At 39.8% G+C, this 20678-nt stretch overlaps 1 protein-coding gene across 5 annotated transcripts in view; it reads right to left on the reverse strand.

The window, feature by feature from the left end:
• RMDN1 (regulator of microtubule dynamics 1) overlaps positions 1 to 20678 on the reverse strand; it is a 68807-nt gene that overhangs the window by 44623 nt on the left and 3506 nt on the right. For 3 of the 5 annotated variants that reach the window (XM_050941209.1, XM_050941210.1, XM_050941208.1), the window contains 6 exons: positions 14965 to 15052; positions 10567 to 10726; positions 9685 to 9774; positions 6823 to 6878; positions 3729 to 3816; positions 1187 to 1217 (listed from right to left, as the gene is read on the reverse strand). In XM_050941209.1, the coding sequence (XP_050797166.1) occupies positions 1187 to 1217; positions 3729 to 3816; positions 6823 to 6878; positions 9685 to 9774; positions 10567 to 10726; positions 14965 to 15052 (513 nt within the window). The remainder of the gene's footprint in view (positions 1 to 1186; positions 1218 to 3728; positions 3817 to 6822; positions 6879 to 9684; positions 9775 to 10566; positions 10727 to 14964; positions 15053 to 20678) is intronic. The other 2 variants (XM_050941212.1, XM_050941211.1) reach the window with 1 other exon arrangement.

The raw sequence follows: 20678 nt of genomic DNA on the forward strand, positions 1-20678 counted from the left end.
ACAGAGTTTCCTCAATTATTTAAAAACAACCAAATTCTCTTTATAGCCAGCTCTTGGTATTTTCTTCCTAAAATTGTGCATCCACCATCACAATCTCCTGCCTATACTAACTCTCTCCTAGACTTCTAATTTAGTGATTTATCTGTAATCTATTTCAGGGGTTTCTGCTGCTGCCCATCACTGTAGTATTAATGTGTTCTACGTAAGATAACCATAGTGGAGTCCCTAGTGGTTCTGACTTGCCTCTCTTGTTGGGGTAAAAAGCCTGTGGGGGATATTTTCATTTGTTGGCTGATTTTTCTCAGGGATATTTTTACTTGGTGCGGGTGGGGTGGAGGGGGTGTGGGGAAGGGGGCATATTTTAGTTAGTTGCGGGTGTTCTGTCTTTCTAGCTGTGATGGAAAGACTTTTTCAAAGAAACCTCAGATTAAATAATTAGCTGCAACTGAGCAAGCTACAATTCAGTAGCTGCTAGTCAGGTTGTACTTGGTAAATCATTCCCTCTCTGGGCCCAGCCACTGTTTTTCCACTTCCGGTAACAGGGAGAAAAAATTCAAAAAGATTTCCTTTTGTCAGGAGACAGTCTTTGCTCCCAGTTGTATTTAAGCTGACCCTTAAGCAAGGAAAGGAAAAGTTTCCATTCAGCTTCTGGTGAGAAGCAATGTAATTCCTAATTCATTTCATGCACAAGTAGCGCCGGTTGTAAAATAAGACTTTCTGCAGATTTTTTCCCCCAACCAGCTCTACTCATGAGTAAGAAAGAGAAGTTGTCTGAACTGGTTCTTTGCTTTTTCAAATGTTGCCCACTGGAACTACCATAAATAACTGGAAATATTGCATTGCTACAAGTGGTATGCATACATTTCACTATATTGTGCATTTTTAGAAATATTTCAATCAAACTGAAGGTTCCTGAATAACTATGCAATTGGTTAACATCATCATATCATAATTCACCACAGCTCTGCTGCATAAAGGGGTTTGGGGAGAGGAGGAGGGGGAGAGGGAAAAGCTTGCCATATAACTTCGATCTAATGAGCTGAGTGGTGCAGCCAGGGACCTTGAACCTATGTTTCAACAGTACATATGCTACTACACGTTTAGCCCCTGGGTATCTGCTTGCTTGTTTTGATTCACCATGGGCAAGAGACTCATTCCACCTACAAACAAACTACACAAAAATTACCTTCTTCAGCCTTGTGAAAGTAACTTAGGGCCTGGAAGAGATAAGGGTCTAAGTTAGAAATGCAATGCTGAATGACTTTTAGTCCACAGAGTCAATTTGTTCCTGAGAACACTCACCTGTACAAGAAGGCTGTGTTTCTATTGTCAACACAACACAGAGACCAACAGCCTTATAATATATATTTAACTACCACAAAGTTCGACTGATCTCAGAACAAGTGAAGAAATATATTCTAGATGTATATTTGTTTTGAAATTCACCTCTCAGAATAATGCTTTTAGAAGTACCAAGTTGAAGGCATTGAAGACCGAAGTCCCTCTTACACACACACAGAGCAGGATCAACACTGACAGGGGCCATACAAGCTTCTCCACCCTATCACACTCCTGTGCTCCAACCCTAATGGTTTGAGAGTATTTCTGTCTATACATCCATTTATTCCTTGGCTTAGCACCTCACTACAACTTTTGTTGGCACTAGTTATTACTGTGCTAGAGTGAACCAACCACGCTCTCATTTAATAAACGGACATGGCATACTAAGTATTTTTGCTCACTGTTAATGACCTACAGGGAAAGTATTGTCTAAAAACTATTTTTTGAAAAAGCTGCTAAGAATCCACAAAATGCTCTTTGTGCTGATGTTGCAGAAATCTATTTTCAGCAACATGCTGACATTAGTAAGAGTGGAGTTGACACTGCAACATACTTTATGCTCTATTCATTTTTCAAGTACTACAAAACCCAGTGCCTGGTTTTGCAGAATTCAGCAGTACTGTGAAATCCTGGTTACCATTTTGGATTTATTCTTCTGAGGAGTGAGATTTAATGACTACTTTATAAGCTTCATTTTCAGTTGCAAAAGCCTATTTGCTTTTTCAATCAAAACTCAAGCAACAAAATTAACTTTCTGCAGGCAGCAAATCTCTTGCAGCTGCTTTCCTGGCACATATTTTTTTCAGGTGATTGTGGGGGGGAGATATTATTTAGTAGAGGTTATGGCCAAAAATTTGCCTGTTCCAACAGAAAACCTGAACACAGCTGCAGGAACTTAGATTTGCTCACTAAGAGCAAGGCCTGATGGGATTTTCAAAACCAAGTTATTCAACTAAAAGTGTAACACATTTAGTGTGATTTAATAGTTTTTTGGGGGTCCCTAAGATAACTCTGACCAAAGTTATATAGTTGAATAGAAAAAAAAAAAGCCAGTCACAGATTGTCTCGATTAGGCTGAAAACAATTTTGCCACCACTATCCTAAGTATATGAGGGCTTGTCTATATGAATACTTAGTGCACAGCAAACTAGGGAGCAAATCTACCTTGTTCTAGCCTGCCACACACTGTCTGTGTGGACACTATTGCCGGGCATGAAAAATTCCCTTTTATCTACCCCACTTTGAAATCGAAGTAGGTAACTTCTAGTGCAGGGCCACATGTTCCACACCGACACTTAGTACATCTCAGGCAAGCGTGAGGTAGATTTGTATCCCAGCTTGTTGCACACTTTTTGTGTGGGAGAGCCCTTACACAGCAGGCAATGTGCTCTAGTACTTAATAGCTCCTGGAGTCAGAAGAACTGGTTATGACACAGACTTCCTCTGTGACCTTGGGCAAGTCACTTAAACTCTCTGGACCTCAGTTTCTTCATACATTACCAAAACAAACCAACCAACCTAAGAGGGAAATAATACTGGCTCCTAGATCTTATTAAGACGAGCACCTTTACATGTATATAATAAAATATGATATAAAAAACAAAAATCACATGACCGTGGAGGACAAAGATACCTCAAGTTCAAGCTGGAGGAAAACTCAAGTAGTTAAACAGTCATGAGGATGAAGAGGAAATATTTGCTAATGAAAAATGACAAAATCAGAGGGAAGCATTTTAGGAAGGAAATGAAAATAAAAATACTGAGTATCACGTCAAATAATATGTAGGCGCTCAGATATCATGGTGAGAAGAGACAATTATCTGTGGTCTGCCCTAATGGTAATCTGTCTCTGAGTATGCACCACTTTATGTGCTATGTGGTGGTTTGGAGGTTAATTCTCAGCGGCCCCTTGTGTGTGTATCTCATTACATCATCCAAATTTGAGAGAAGGTGGTTCAATAGCTCCTTTTTACTGTATGCCATCAATGGAAAATAAATTGGACTTTCACCCTAGTCTCTGCATGTGTTTCTTATGGACTTAATATCAAGCTTTCAGAGCCCCACAGTCCAAAAGGATATTTGCCAGATAACAACGTCATTAGTCACTTTGTGACTGTTCTAAGCAAGGCCTGACTTGAGAAGAAACAAATTAATGTTTGTTGTTTTCACATGGAATCTTGCACATTTCTAACGAGGCAACTTCATTAGCTCCAAATCTATATTTAATCCATCAGTACAATTTTGTATACGACTGCACCTGTATTGTTTATCATTCTGAGCACTTCTGGGAGGTGAACTTTATTAGGACAATTATTACTAGTACATGTTAGTGGCTTTGTATTTTTGCTAATAAAAGTCTGTGGGGAACAAGTATTTACATATAGTACCTCTTCATACGTGGAGGTTGGCGGTGTTGCAAACAGCATTGCAGCTATTTTGCTTTGGTACCATGGCATTTCAGCAAATGAGTAACACCTGGAGCAAAAGGAAAAAAGTTTTATATATTTCACATTTCTCCTTTATTTTGAGGTTCATACTTTTGGGGAGCTGAAGGAACCCCAAGTGTCAAAGTTTGTCATCTTGCCAAGAATCCACAATTATGAATATTTGCAATGATATTACTTGGTCTTTGAATCAGTAGTTACAATAACAATAAGATACTTAAATTAAAAATAATTTGAAACAATCGTTGCAGAAGACATAACCACTTTGCTAAAGAAGTTGAGTGCTTCCATTGCTGCTAATTGCTAATGCATAATAAAGACAAAAATCCAACTTTTAGTACGAAGTTTACAATATAGCCAATAGCTTGAATTTACTGAGAAAAATCAAGGAGTTAATTGGAGCTATCACTCCAACCAGATCCAGCCTTATGGCTTGTACTGCAGTGATTTAACCATATACTGTATGCATTTGTAAATTTTTGTAATAACCATATAAATCTGAATAATGACAGCCTGACCTAAACATTAACTTATCCCTCTTGATTACTTAATTAACCCCCTCCAAAAAAAAAAAAAAAAAAAAAAAAAAAAAACCAATAGTACTCTTGAGAGCCTGCATGTTCTACAGCCATGAGCATAGGACTGCGAGTCAAACTCCTGAGTTCTAATCCTGGCTCTGCCAATTGGCTAAGTCCCTGTTCCCTACCTCAGTTTCCCCATTTGCAGAATGGAAATAGTCATTACTTGCCTATGGGGAAACTGTCAGGATTAATATTTGTGAAGAGTTTTAAACATGTAAAGCACAGCATACGTGATATCGCTAACGTTTGTAACACCATATTCCAGAAACACATCTGAACTCACGACTAGCCTTGATTTGCTAAGAAAACAATGTTTGAAATTCCTCATAAGTACATGCAGCCTGATTTCTGGGGGAGAGGGAGGGAACAGATGTGGCAAAGGTCTAGAAACTTATTGAAGCCTGAGTGTTGGAAAGCAGACACCCAAATGCGGTACAGTAGCAAAGCTTTGGTACAATGCTATTGGCAAACACTCGTGATGTCAGTGAAGGATGAAACAGAAGGGGAGCGAGAGGAAGGAACTGATCCAATAATTGATTGAGATTTTTAATCCCAAATCTGTGATACAAACGTAGGGACTCCCAATTCTCAGAACATTTCAAAAACGATACAACTTGGCAGCACTTCACTACCCAAGCAGTAACACACAGTTCCCTCTCTTCTTAGCTTTTCCCTATAGTTTTCCTGGGTCAACTGAGTTGGGCTCATGGGGCTCTAGCTGGGCATTCTCTACCCCTTCTAGACATCGGAACAACAAGAGGCTGCCTCGGTAGGTTCCCACAGAGTGCTGGGTGGCAACAGTTGCTGTCTCTGCTCCTAGAAAAACAAGTTCTCAGACTATTCCAGGAAGTCAGGCTACTTTGGAGCAAGTGGTGCAAACAGGCTGTAACTTAGGAAAGGCAAGCAGGGAAAGATCATGAAAAACTTAGGGTGGAAAGCTGGAGCTTGTTAGGTTCCCAAGGGAGACCAGAAATAAAGCCATAGCAAGCAGCAGTTGGTGGAACTTGGAACTGATTCTACAAATCCATTCTTATCCTCTTTATTTTCAACATCTTCTGTGGCTACGTCTACACAGAAAAATAAAAAAATAAACCCAGACTTGGCAGCGAGTCTCCGAGCCTGGGTCAACTGACTCTGGTTTGTGGTGCTCATACTGTGGGACTAAAAATAGCAGTGCAGATGTTCCTGCTCAGGCTGGAGCCTGGACTCTGAGACACCGTAAGAAGGGTGGATCTTGGATCCCAGGCTCCCACTCCAGCAGAAATATCTATACTAGTATTTTTAACTCAGTAGCGTGAGCCTAAGTCAGGTGAGCCAGGCTGTGACTCACTGCTGCTGGTGGATTTTTTCAGTGTAGACATACTATGGCATTCCAAAGATTTCTTGTACAGGGCTGAAGTGGTTTTGGGCTCTTTGACAGATCTGGAAAAAGGAGGAGGAAATGCTGCAACTGGACTCAAAACATGCCACAAGCTTTTGATACCATATGAGAACATTTCAGAAAAAGCAATGAGACCATGGGAATGGGAAAAGGGAGCCCCCATGTGGCTGTACAGGTCATGGCTGGCCCCGATTTTTCTGGTAGAATGGATTTTTTCTGTCTCCTGTATTTCTCAGGCTAGCTCTCTCTCTCTCCTTCCTTCACAGCTTCTCTCTCATATGATTTCCTCTGACTGATGCATCTAATGCACAAATACGCACTGACAGAGAAAAGGTGCCAGATGTCCAGCCAAGGTGTTTCTGCATAACATGTGGTACGTGTACTAAAGTTAAATTCCCAGCTCTTCACCTCTCATTCAACAGTGATGGGCAGTGACAATCAGATGGATTCTCATTCCATCTACATTTTCAGACTCACATTAATGCTAAAGTAAATAAAAATTTAGTGAGTTCTTAAAAATGTAATATCATATTTAGACAGCATGATATTAGTAAGCTTTTTGTTTAAGAATATCAATCCGTCCTATCTGCCTTCACACCAGTTTTCGCAAGCACCTTAATTCATAGTATACATTTAAATTTTAAATTCTGGCTCTTTTGAAATGAATGGCAAAAGGCACTACGGGTTTGACTCTCCCAACACCTCTGAGGCAGACACTCAGAAACACTCTATTAATAGTGTCCTCAATTTCTGCTGCCCGCTGTAAAAATAAACTGAAGTCTGCAACTTATTCTTCTGTATTCCAATGAACTACAACTAAAACAAGGTCACTGAGCAGTTAGTTTCATCTTCTGAGTTATATTACAACTTGGATGGCCAGAGTCTTTCAAATAACTCATGACAATTTTCAAGAGATTTTCATGAGTGGATTTCAAGCCATGCAGCTGCTCTACAAATTTCTGCAAGTCATTTAACATTGCTCAAACATTTTATATTCCACCTACAAATAAAAGTGCTAGATGGCTTTTCTTTTTGCCACAAGCTAACTCTGGTTTGAAGAAATTATCAGTCTTACCAAATGCCCATAAGGTGAATTGAGGTAGCATCTTTAGGATTCAGTTCAATGGCCTTCTAGCAAGAAAAAGAAAAGATGTAAAAGGTTGTTTCACCAGATCTGGCTTAAGAACACCAAAAAATGAACCCATAGTTGTCTCCTGCTATTTCATCTGTGTGAAATGCAAACAACCGCAGGGAGGTACAGTATTTGGTATTCACAATCTAGTCTGAGTGCCTTATTTTTATGTCTAATAAGCCAGCTGGCTTTTTTCAAGTAGTTGATCATGTCAGTATGTTCAGATTTTGATACAGCTTCTGAGAGAAAGTAAAATCACGTGAAGACTCAGCAAGTCTTTACTGAGCTGTATTTTCTCCAATATTTGGCCTTCAGTAGCTACAATTTGCCCTGAAAGAGCCCATGACAACACTCAGCAGCCAAAGACCATTCTAAGATGATGTACTCACTTAGCAATAGCAAAGCTCAAGCCTATATATATTCTACTAGTTTCAGAAGCTCATATAGGGTTCAACAGTTCTCACCTTCTATTCAGAGATTTTTCATCTTAATGGAAAGCAACTGAAGAACCCAATCTCACAGGTACACAAAGATAATCTTTTCATTTGACCTGCATGTTTGTCTGCTAACATTCAGGTCATGAACCACAGCAGCAGGGCATCTCAGGCACTCACAGTTATAGGAAAGGTGGTGACAGAACCCCTCACTGGTCTGGATTGCATCCCATAACATGACAGACACCACTATGCGTCCCTGGAAGATGCACAGCAGGGCCCTGCTGCAACTTTTAGAAAGAAGTGGTGTACTAGCAGCACACATAGTAACTGATTTGAGGGAGCAGGATACAGCCTAGCTGGCAGACTACACTACTTTGGGTGTGGAGGATTTACAACTATCTCATAGACTCATAGACTCTAGGACTGGAAGGGACCTCGAGAGGTCATCGAGTCCAGTCCCCTGCCCTCATGGCAGGACCAAATACTGTCTAGACCATCCCTGATAGACATTTATCTAACCTACTCTTAAATATCTCCAGAGATGGAGATTCCAAAACTTCCCTAGGCAATCTATTCCAGTGTTTAACTACCCTGACAGTTAGGAACTTTTTCCTAATGTCCAACCTAAATCTCCCTTGCTGTAGTTTAAGCCCATTGCTTCTTGTTCTATCATTGGAGGCTAAGGTGAACAAGTTTTCTCCCTCCTCCTGATGACACCCTTTTAGATACCTGAAAACTGCTATCATGTCCCCTCTCAGTCTTCTCTTTTCCAAACTAAACAAACCCAATTCCTTCAGCCTTCCTTCATAGGTCATGTTCTCAAGACCTTTAATCATTCTTGTTGCTCTTCTCTGGACCCTCTCCAATTTCTCCACATCTTTCTTGAAATGCGGTGCCCAGAACTGGACACAATACTCCAGTTGGGGCCTAACCAGCGCAGAGTAAAGCGGAAGAATGACTTCTCGTGTCTTGTTTACAACACACCTGTTAATGCATCCCAGAATCACGTTTGCTTTTTTTGCAACAGTATCACACTGTTGACTCATATTAAGCTTGTGGTCCACTATGACCCCTAGATCTCTTTCTGCCATACTCCTTCCTAGACAGTCTCCTCCCATTCTGTATGTGTGAAACTGATTGTTCCTTCCTAAGTGGAGCACTTTGCATTTATCTTTATTGAACTTCATCCTGTTTACCTCAGACCATTTCTCCAACTTGCCCAGATCATTTTGAATTTTGACCCTGTCCTCCAAAGCAGTTGCAATCCCTCCCAGTTTGGTATCATCTGCAAACTTAATAAGCGTACTTTCTATGCCAACATCTGAACACAAGGAGTGATCTTAGCCAGCTCCCTGCATACAGGCTGGCATGGAAAGATGCTTCTTACGGCCTTACCTCCTCTCCTACCACAAGTGCAACAAGCAAGTAAGACTTGCCTTTAAATAACCAACTGAAAACATTCTCTGTGCCAAAGGCTCTGATAAAATACAGCCCTGCAGTAAATTATATCACCTCTCATTCCATGTGCATACGAGCCCACTGAGAAAGTTAGTGAGGGAATGCAGGCAAAAGAGTTGTTGATCAACTTTCAATTGCTGGGCTAATTTTGCCCTTGTTTACCTATTTTTTGTAACCCACACTTCTGGTGCCTGAGGATCAGTTTGCAGGTTGCTGAGAAAACTGATATGACTGGGAAATCAGACGCTGACTTGCAATTGTCCACCCCAGAAAATAGCTGGTGACCCACCCTTCTGGGGGCTGTCACCCAGCATGTGAAAACCAGCACTGGTGAGGCCACATCTGGAGTACTGCGTCGTTTTGATCTCCCCACTACAGAAAGGATGTGGACGAATTGGAAAGAGTCCATTGGAGGGCAACAAAAATTATTAGGGGGCTGGGGCACATGACTTATGAGGAGAGGCTGAAGGAACTGGGGTTATTTAGTTTGCAGAAGAGTGTGTGTGGGGAGGGGGGGATGAGCCTTCAACTACCTGAAGGGGGCTTCCAAACAGGATGGAGCTCAGCTGTTCTCAGTAGTGGCAGATGACAGAACAGGAGCAATGGTCTCAAGTTGCAATGGGGGAGGTCTAGGTTGGGTATTAGGAAACACTAGTTCACTAGGAGGGTGGTGAAACACTGGAAAGGGTTACCAAGGGAGGTGGTGGAATCTCCATCCTTAGAGGTTTTTAAGGCTCAGCTTGACAAAGCCCTGGCTGGGATGATTTAGTTGATGTTGGTCGTGCTCTGATCAGGGGATTGGACTAGATGATCTCCTGAGGTCTCTTCCAACCCTAATGTTCTATGATTCATTGTTCGAAAATGAAATATAGTGATTCTATCGTACTAAAAAAATTCTTATTTACAATACCTGGAAGTGTTCCTTGATAACATATGCATTTGCAATTTTAGTCTTGATTCCTTCATAATCTCCAACATCACTGATGCAGATTGCATACCACTAAATTCAAAACAAAACAGGTCATTAAAAGAATATTTAATAGCTCTAATTAAAATAAAATTATAATCCCAAGTGATCAGAACAATATTCAAATTTTAAAGGCAAGTATTTATTAAAGTGTTGATTAATTAGCACTACTGTTTACTTACGAGAACTGTAATTATAATGGATAATTTAAATGGTGCAAGGAACCTTCCCTCATCACAGCTGACCGCAGCCATGGGAGGAGCCAGTGCCTAACTATCACTAACTTGCATTGGCAGCAACACTGATTGTACTTAGTTACTCCTCTGCTAAGGTCTGGGTCTGGTGCTACTGAGGAGAGAAGAAGAATAGGAGAAGAAAAGGAGGACAGACCCAGGAACCCTGGGAACTTGCAGCAGAGTTACTACCATGGCACAGAGGCAACAGAATGGATCTGTGAGGCAACAGAATGGATCTGTGATGCACTTCCCAGGCTGATAAAGGGGGAATAGTTCAGGCACTAAGAACTCTGACCAATCAGCTGCCTCTGTGGTTCTGTAGACAGAGCTAACCATATTCTGCATAAGAGAGTTTGATTTAATCTGCAAGAATCCAAGTGCTGCTCCTCTTAGAAAGCTGCCATCAAATTCTCCTGGGTCTCAACTAAAAAATTAACAAATTGTGTGTTGAAGAAAGCAGCATACAAATTTGCCAGATAACCTTTTAGCTGTAAAGATCACAACAGAATCACAGTCACTCCTGTTTCTACTGCCAGATGTCAGGATAATGGACAGCAAAATTTCAATTAAATTACTTTGAATGGCTCACCTTGTGTACTGCAAAACTTAATTCATTTTTTTCCAGTGCCTTCTTCGCATATTCAAGAGCTTCATAAACTAGTTGCTTTTTCTCCTCTGCAGAGGTGCTGCTAAGTTGGGCTAGATCACGTGAGGCCCGCGCTAGACGCCATAATATCTCCGCATCCTCACTAGTTATAAACATAACAGACATATTAATGATTAAGACTGGTATTGTCTACAAAGCAAATGCGGGTCTTAAATCAATCACTTACTACACAGCTCAGCTTAGCATTAACGTAATATTGTACTATGTGTAATTCTATACCACATGCAACGAAAGGCTGAATCCAACAAATATGAGATCTCAGTCACAGCAGGATTTGCTGAAGAAACTTTGGCAATACTCTTTTGATCTGTAAAGCAATACTCCTATTGGTTCCACAGAAAGCAGCTTTTCTTTTTTTAAAATTGATGCAAATTCACATATAGCACCATTAAGCTAAAGAGACAGGAAGGAAAATCAAGAAAGCAACATTTCTGACCCAAACTATATACTTTCCAATATTCAGTTGGTTTCAGCAATGAATGCAGTATTATATATATTATCTCTATAGGTATTGTAATATAAGCACTTGCAAAAGTTCAAAATAAAACATTTTAGTCTTTCATTAAAAACTTTCAGTGGAAAGATTGTGTCATGTAAACAGTTTCCTACAGTGTTAGAACTCAAAACACTGCAGCACTGTGCAAGTGAAACTGACTAAAACCAAGGGTGAAAACAATACAAAGAGTAAAAATTACATTTGGATTTTTTTTAAAAATTCTTATTCTAAGGGCCTGGTACTTATATGGCCTCATGATCTGCACATACAACCTTTAAAACCTGCTCCCCTCAGAATTGCAGTATTTACCCTTCATATAACTACTCAGATTCAACATATGCACTTTAATTACAATAGTATGCACTTAATGGTTTAAATAAACAAATATACAATTTGTGCAATTATCTTTAAAACCTAACATAACCTGTTTCTTGCTGGCCTTCCCTTTTCCTAACAGGCCATTCAAAATGTAGCTGTCAAGATTATCCTCCATTCTGACCACGTTACTCCACCTACTTGAGTGTCTACTCTACCTTCCACTGTTCTTTGTATCAGATTTGCAATTAAATGCTATACTTGCAAAAGCTTCCATAATTCCACTCTGCCTATATATCTTCTTATGCCCATCCATCCCCTTCTACTCTCTATTGTCACCGTGCACTTCATCTCAAACTGTTCTCTATCTCCTTTACCCACTGGAGCCTTTGTGCTATCTTTCATGCTGCTTCAAATTCTTATAGCAGTCCCCTCACCTCCTTCACACCACTCATCCCTTCCTTTAAAAAAATTCTTAAAAACCTGTTCCAGGAAACATTCCAAACTTAGTAGCACTCATTACTTTGGATTGCTGTGTTGAATTGTACAGGCTGTGACTTTAGACTATAAATTGCTTGAAGAAGAAAACTCTATTATGTTAGACACCATGCACTCCTTGTGAAGTGTCTTGTTCACTGGTGATACTATACAAATAATAGTGCATACTGATTATGTGATTCTTGTTCGCTTTCTAGTTGTGCTTATTATTATGCATATTCCTGACTTCTCTGAAGCCCCAGTTTTTATATTCCTGACTTCTCTGAAGCCCCAGTTTTCCAAAGGTCTAAAGTGCCTCTCCCTACCCCAATACATAATATGACCATTTTTAAGAAATGAGAAAATTATAGGGAAAAAAAAACCTGTTTCAACTCCAGTGACAATTGGTCACTTCACACTTATTTTCTGATGTTAATACCTGCACACATCAAAGAGGCCAAATGCAAAGTGAGGGCAAATGTTATATAGATCGGTTTTTATACATATGAGTTATCTTAGTAACTGCTACCACAAGTTAACCTCCTGACAACTCCCTAGTAGATTAACTACCCAGAAGAAATATTTTAAAACACACAAAAAGCACCTACCAGAAACCGCTGAAGTCATATTACATTGTAATAAACATGGTTACCTTTCATACCTATTATTGTTCTTATTCCACTACTCTCCAAATCGATCATTATTTCCCTACAATTGAACAGCACTGCAGGCAGTGACAGACTCCTTCTAAGCATGTGACCTCACGAGGAGCTTGCTCATTTAATAGTGGGTTCCTAGCTAACTTCAGTGAGCACTGGATACAATGGGAGCATGTGATAATATAAAAGGTGGGAAAGAGCACAGACTGAAAATATAAGAAACAATTTATAAGAGAAGGAATAACACACAATAATTTAAGAACAAGACAGATGTCCTGTTCAGCTCATTCAACCAACTCTGATGCAACCTTCATAGTTTACTGGAATGCCAGCCATATTCTATGAAACACAAAATTGGGACTATGTAAAAGTATAGTGGATGTCTTTAATGAGAAAAATATGTGTACTTTTATTTCTGTAAACTTCTTAATCACTATCTAAAAACAGAATTCTGGCACCTATGTTGCTCTTCTGAGTATGGAGAGTTATGATTCCCCTTATAGGTGTTACCAGTAACTAAATGGGACATGCACTCTCTAACACAGTAAAATCAGAACACAAACATTAGAAAGGCTTTATTAGTTACTATGTGACCTGACTGCATTTACACAGATTTTTATTGTGCCATTGGTATTCACTGCATTTTACAAAGATGACAGATCTCAGTATCAATGAGTTTGTTAGTTAAATACAATTCCTCTGTTTTAATATGCTGCCTACAATTTTCTATTTTGAACTCTAAGATTAAATAACAATTTATGAACGTTTCAAAAGTCAGCACTTATTGTGAGATGCTGAATCTAGAAATAGGAATGCTGGGTGTCAAAAAACAGGCAGTCTCTAACACAGTGTCAAACCAATGATAGTTAAGTTTAGAACCTCAATACAATTATTTTTTTCGGGCAAGGTATTAAATATGGCATTACTAATTTGTTTACTGGATAGTTCTGCTCTAAGTACTGACCTAGCATAGAACTAAGTGACTCAGTCTCCAAGCTGTTCCTATAATATTTGTGCCTACATGTCTCCTCCTAAGAAAATTTTCAGCTTCCTTATGACGTGGTGTTTCTCTGGGACCACTTCTTTTTCCTTCTGATGAGCTGGAAACAACCCAGCCCAGCACTCAAGGTTCCTCTATAAAGCCCCTGGGGTACATCTAATCCAGAAGAAAGAGATGGCCAGCCAACCACCCCTTCCCCTGAAGGAGGGCATTCTAAAGAAAAACCTCATAGGGTTCTCTGCTTTTTCCTTTACGCAGTCCTGTCCCAGTCTGCATAATGTTTTTTTTTTCTTTTTGTGCAACTAAGACGTATGGGCAGGAGTAATACTCTCTGTGGTCAAGAACCCTTCCTTGGCAGAAGCGAAATAAAAGTAAGAAGGGAAGAGCTGGTGAGCAGTACAGTGAAAAAGAGCAGGAATGCTCCTAGAGTTGGGAGAATTTTTGCCTCAATACATGAAGTTTGGGCTCTTTCCCTGATTTAATACATAAATACTGGTTGTCTTCTCCCACTCCTCTAGCTTCCATTAGTAAATTCTAGGTGTCCCTCTCCCCCATTAGCAAAATCTTCTCCCTGCCACCCACCCCTTTTCTTTGCATAGCTCCTTTCTCCCTATGGGCCACTCTGCTCCCCCACCTCTCATGTCCAAGCCTCTCTGCTCCTCCTTCACCCCTAGCACAAAAGAACAGTTGGTCCTACTATTCTGCTTTCTATCACCTCCTTCTCTTCCTGAAAAAGAGCAAGAGGTTCAAAGGCTGCTCTGTTCCCTGTTCCTCTGTTACAGGACCTGGGACACCTGAATTGCTCTGTTCTCTTCTTTCTCCCTCCCCTCCAGAAAAAGAGTCAGAACTGACTCAGTCCACTCACGTTGGCAAAATTTCTATTTGCCTATGGCCAGCAGGTGTGTTTTGTACAATAGCAAACACACTGTCATCTCTGTAACACAGTGACCACCTCCTCTCCCCCTTGCAAGCCCACAGAGATGCCATTCAGTTGCTAGGGGGATTAGGATGAAGCAATACTACTGCTCTCTGTCCCACATTTCTACTAGAATACTTGCACACTAGAGTCTGTATTTAACCTTCTAACATATACCAGGGAAAGCAAGAACAGTGCCCACCAACTTTCTTATAAGAACATTATTCTCAGGGGCCCTATGCCAATGAAAAAGATATCGGAGTGCTAACCCTCTGCTGCCCAAACTGAGCCTATGAACCAGGTCCTTCCTTCTATATTGAAAGGGAAGAAAATTCAGATTTTCTCTTACTGCAAAAAGGTGCAAGCTGGGTGCTCAGTGCTATCATACTTACTGTATTAATTAACATGAACTGATAAAGGAGCACTTCGTGTGGGGATATTCAATACAGTGAAATACCTGTTTTTGTGCTGGGTCAGCAATTGATAGAGCTTTTTGGTTTCTCCACTCCCATACAGGTAGTCTGCTTGCTCTATGATTTCCTCAACTTCAAAAGTGGTAGGGATGGTGGAAAGAGAAGACAAAAAGATTAATAAATACGATAGCCTACCAGATCAGCAACAATATTTCAAAGTACAACAATCCAACTGACTGCTAGCCAAAGTACCCTGAAACACAAAAAATCAGCATCAAAAAAAATCAGCACTAAGATGTGGTCAAACAACTATTTCCTAACAAATATCAAGTGTTTCCAATTTCAAATTGGCTACCTATCCTATACTAACTTTTAGCAGCCATGGGATACAGAATTGCACCAGCTTTGTTTATTTTCAATGAACAACTTCTGGGAACAGAAACATTAAAAAAATATTACTCTATGAAACTATAAAACAGCCCTTAGCAACAGACTGTGTTAGAAGTGTAACAGAATTTTAGAATGTTAGTCTGATGACCTCACAATGGCAGAACAGAAAATGTTTCGTTTAGTTTTTGGTGATGAATAAGGACTTGTCTACAGTGCAATTAAAAACCAATGGCTTGCCTGGGAGAGCTGACTGGGGCTCGGGCCAAGGGTCTGCTTAATTGAAGTGTAGAGATTTGACTCCAGCTGGAGCTTGCGCTCTGAAACCCGAACATCTACACGGCAATTAAACAGCCTTTTAGCCCAAGCCTCACAAGCCTGAATCAGCTGACTCAGGCTAGCCAAGGATGTCCAGTCACAGTGCAGACACATCCTAACTGATCAGAACACGGAGTGTGTGGTAGGCCAGGGACTGAAATATAGCAAGGCAAAGTGGATGAATGCAGCAAGGGTCACTTAGTATTGGACAGATCCTTCCATGTATTTTCTTCATAATTTGTTGCAGGGTGACTTATGTCTTCAGTCTTAAATCATTATTTTGTATATAACCAGCAGCACATATAAGTAATTCAAAAGTATTATGATACATCAGTGATATAATGCTTTTAAAATTATTGTGGGTTCTGGCAATCAGAGATAAGGGCGCCACAGTTACAGCAGTAATCAAACAAATACTGTAACATGCTAGAGGCCACAGACAATGAAAATTTTATTAAATGAACCAAAATTGGGCTTTTCAGTCCAGCTCACCACTTTATCAAAGTTTTGCTGAATTAAGCCCTTAGCAGTTGCAAAAGCACCTGGTTTTAAAACTAGAGCATCAAAATTTTTGTTTTTAATACCACATTCTTCCCCTCACAGAGCTCTTCCAGGTTTACTTTGTAGGTTCCTAAATAGGCTTAGCACAGCCTGTATTCCCAGTAACTGTAAGTCCCCCATTCTGTATAATAATAATAATAAATACCTAGGTCTTATTTATGAAGATATAGGTCTTTGTCTGGTCATTGTTATTGTTTATCATCCCGCACCAAGCAAATACATGAAGTTAGTGTTTTTGAAACTGTCCTGGTTAGATTTAAGTAAAAAAGATAAATATGTTAAAAATGAATATACCTCGACATTTTCAACCTGGAAAGTTAGAAGCTGTACTATTCTCTAGGATTTTTTCCATATTTTGGCTACCAGAGTTGTTTAATTCAATTTCACTCATAGTATTAAGGAGTTTAATATTACACTAAATATCTTAAAAGGTGACAATTTTGTGTTTTCTCTTCAATAGTGTTGCTATCCCAAATAATAAGTTTAACATTTTGCTTTTTCCTCATATTAATTCTATATCATAACATTCCAAAGTTTAAATTTCTGATAATGGAAATGGTGGGATAAGACTCATTCACACCACACAGTAATTATGTGAATAAAACATAGTTGTGTTCCACAAATCAACATCCCAAATATGGTTGAAGGGTTCTACCACGATCATAAATAAAATCCCTAAAAGAATGTGAGTAGCTTGCCTCGGTTCCTCTTCCTAATTAAAAACAAGGTGTTCCATCTGATAATTCTATTTTTGCAATAGGTTTGTTATATTTTGATTTAATGATTTTTTTTAAAAGAATGACCACATCCAACCATTGTTGGGTTTTTAAATTGTTGCTAGAAGGAAACTTCACCCTGGTCATACGCCTTCCCAGTATCTAGCTTTCTTCTTCTTAACTCTTCAATTATGCTTATTATTCTGCTAAAGTCTTCCATGTGACAAAACCTCTTCCAAGCCAAATATACAAATTTAGGCCCTTTGATTCTAACAAAAACATTTGCATAGATGTATAACTTTAAGATATGAATAATCTATTGAAGTTGATGAAAATACTCAAAGTTAAGCATTTGTGTTTTACAGGACTAGCCACAATTACTTTCTCAATCCTTTAAAACTGCAGTGTTTATGAAAGTTTTATAATCTTGTTTTAACATGAGGCGCATGATCTACAGGAGCAAAGCCTTCACTGAATCTTGATCTGGTTTGAAAGACAGTCAGCCTGTACCTAAATTAATCTGGAGATTTTTCTTTTTCAATTTTGTAGTTGAATACTTTCATACGTAAAGGGGTCATCTGGGTCTAGAAAGCACAATATTTTGGTCAAAACCACCCACTCCAGGTGCTTTCCTCAACTGAAAATGTTATATAGCTTTGGAGACTTCATTTCCCCCACTCCCATCACAGCTCCAATTTGTGGTGCTGCTCTTAATGTACATACGGAAGCACTTCTCTGTTTTTACCTCCATTCATACATGTACTTTAGGAAATTAATTTTTTTGGCTTTTCAAAGGCTAATTTCTTATGTTCTTGTCTAGTACTTAAATGTCCATTTCCTTATTTTCAATTTTTATGTGAATATGTTATTATTTGATCCGTTGGAATACATCTCTCTGAAGAGTTGAATTTTCACTTACACAATTTTTCTGATTTTTTTTTCTGTGAGAGAAAGGCTCTCAAAAGTCTACTCCAGGGATTGGCAACCTTTGGCATGCAGCCCGCCAGGGTAAGCCCCCTGGCGGGCCGGCCTGTTTACTTGCTACATCCGGAGGTTCAGCTGATGGTGGCTCCCACTGGCCGCGGCTTGCCGCTCCAGGCCAATGGGGGCTGTGGGAAGTGGCGTGGGCCGAGGGATGTGCTGGCAGGCTGGGTGCCAAAGGTTGCCGATCCCTAGTCTACTCTGCCAAACCTCAGACCTAGCTATGACCTAAATTGTGGGTGAGCATCCTCTCCAACATCTTTCACTGGCAACATAGGATGGGTAAATCTAAAAGTATTCATTTAAGGAGACACTTTCAAAAACTTCAGGGCTTATTTTCATTCTTCCATTGTTTGCACTGCCCTTATTAGATGCTTAAAAATAACATTTCTTCTGTTTCTTTCTTGACCACTGATAAATACTGATTGTACTTTTTATTAATAAAAGAAGGCATAAGCTAACATAGCAAATGATTACTGACTTTTGTTCAAGAGTTTTTATAGGGATATCAGCACATTTCTTTGACTAATTTAAGTTAAATTAGTTTCCTCTCTGATGGGAGAAGTTGGATTCCACAGCAGTAATATTTTACAGAGAATATTTAATAAAATAAAAATGCATTTAAGTAACACAGAAATACTTACTTGGTATTAATAATGTATGCTTGTTTGTTTTTCAATCATGTATTAGTTTCTAAAACAGAAAATCAAAGGAGGTAGGCCTTACAATGCTATTTGCTGTTATGTGGATTTTACAATACACTGATAGTTTGTCATTGCTCTTTTTCGCTATCAAATATTTCCCAGTTTATTTCTCTTATTGCATATAATATTCAGATGACAATTTACTGTGCCTAATTTGTAGAGAGATGAAGAATAAAATGGCTAATCGTGTGATATAAATACTACATTTTGGCTCCTTAATTTTGACTGTTAGAAGTTCACAGAATAAGAATATTTCTATGAAATATGAACCTGATGCAGCACAGACTTGTCAAACTAAAACTGCAGTTAGGAATTATGACTGAGTTAACTATGCTCTTTACCTATTTCAAAGTACTGAGATGCTCTCAGTATCTCAGAACTTGCCTTACCCCTACAGAAAAGCTAGACCACTGGTCCCCAACGGCGGAATTTTGGCAGCAATGCCTCTTGATGACGCTGCTTTTCGGCGGCATTTCAGCAGATGCTTGTCCACTGGCCACGGTGACTCGTCATCCGGAGCCCACTACCCAGAAAAGGTTGGGGACTACTGAGCTAGACCATGACCTATTAAAGCTTTTACCTTGCTTGGGCAAAAGTTTATTTTTGACAATATTCATTTAATTGTCCTTGGGTAGCTCTGGGGTAACACCTAAGGGAAATGTTTTGATTTCTCTTATAAGAAAAGGCTTGCTTCAGCCAGCCTTCTGATTCCTCTTCTAGTAACATGCAGGGCCAGCTCCAGGCACCAGCTCAGCAAGCAGGTGCTTGGGGCAGCCAACAGAGAGGGGCAGCACATCCAGCTCTTCGGCGGCGGGTCCCTCACTCCCTCTCGGAGCGAAGGACCTGCCTCCGAATTGCCGCCAAAGAATGAAGCGAAGTGCTGCAGATCGCGATGGAGGCTTTTTTTTTTTTTGGCTGCTTGGGGCGGCAAAAAACCTGGAGATGACCCTGGTAACATGGGCCCCTTAATACAGCTACTGTTGTTCCTTTAGCTGTTGCTTTCTTGCCACTGTCTCTTCAGAATTCAATGACATTTTCACCACAGATAAAGAATATCTAAGTCCAGTATTTTAGGTATAAATGTAATAATGAAGAGGGCCTCAAGGCCAAAAGCAATCTTAAGCATACAAGTTTAAAAATCGACATGCTTTCCATGGTTTCCAGTTGTTTCTCCACAAGCTTCAGGTTTACATTAGGCCTTCTGACAGTGATGACATTTTTCTCCCAAATTCCACTGTTTTCAATATTCACCACTCAGTTACTACTGAAGTAACTGACTAATTATTTTAGGTTAGCTGGAAACTTTCTATTCATCTCCACAGTGGTCAGTAGATGCTTATCGGATTTAATATGTCGCTTGAAATTTCAAAAGCGATGCTGTCAAGTCAAATCTTTTCTAAAACGTTTTTCTTCCCTCTGTTAAACACCATCTTCTATTCCCTAATGAATTTTGAGCAGTTCTAATCTGGTTTGGTTTCTGCTAACTTGCCTTAAGGGCTCTGGTCACTTGATTTTTCCTGCTTTGCTTTAATTGTGTACAGAAAGTTGTCAGTAGGTTCTTTTATAATGTGCTCAGAGCTATGATAGTCTTTAAAAATGACATCAAGTGGCAAGATTTGTACAGTTACTTTTTTCAATCCACTGCTCTGTAATTATTAAAAAAGTGAAGTCTAACTTAAATATAGCTTAAATGGTGGCAAAAATAAAGATATGTCCAATATTTCTAGTTATTTCTAAAACCTCGTGGAAAATGAAGCTCTGAAGAGTGGAATCTTCTAAAGCAACAACCAGTCCGTGGACCAGCGCTGGTCCCTGAGATCTCCCTGACACAGTTTGGGAAGGCAGCAAGTCAGTCCCTGGTATCAAAAAGGTTGAGAAACACTGCACTAAAGTAGTGGTTCTAAAAGCCAGTCCGCCACTTGTTCAGGGAAAGCCCCTGCCAGGCTGGGACAGTTTGTTTACCCACTGCATCTCCAGGTCTGGCTGATCGTGGCTCCCACTGACCGCAGTTCGCTGCTCCAGGCCAACAGGGGCTGCGGGAAGCGGCGCGGGCAGAGGGATGTGGTGGCTGCCCTTCCTGCAGCCCCCATT

The sequence above is a fragment of the Gopherus flavomarginatus genome, chromosome 2 (assembly GCF_025201925.1).
Source record: "Gopherus flavomarginatus isolate rGopFla2 chromosome 2, rGopFla2.mat.asm, whole genome shotgun sequence".
NCBI lineage: Eukaryota > Metazoa > Chordata > Testudines > Testudinidae > Gopherus > Gopherus flavomarginatus.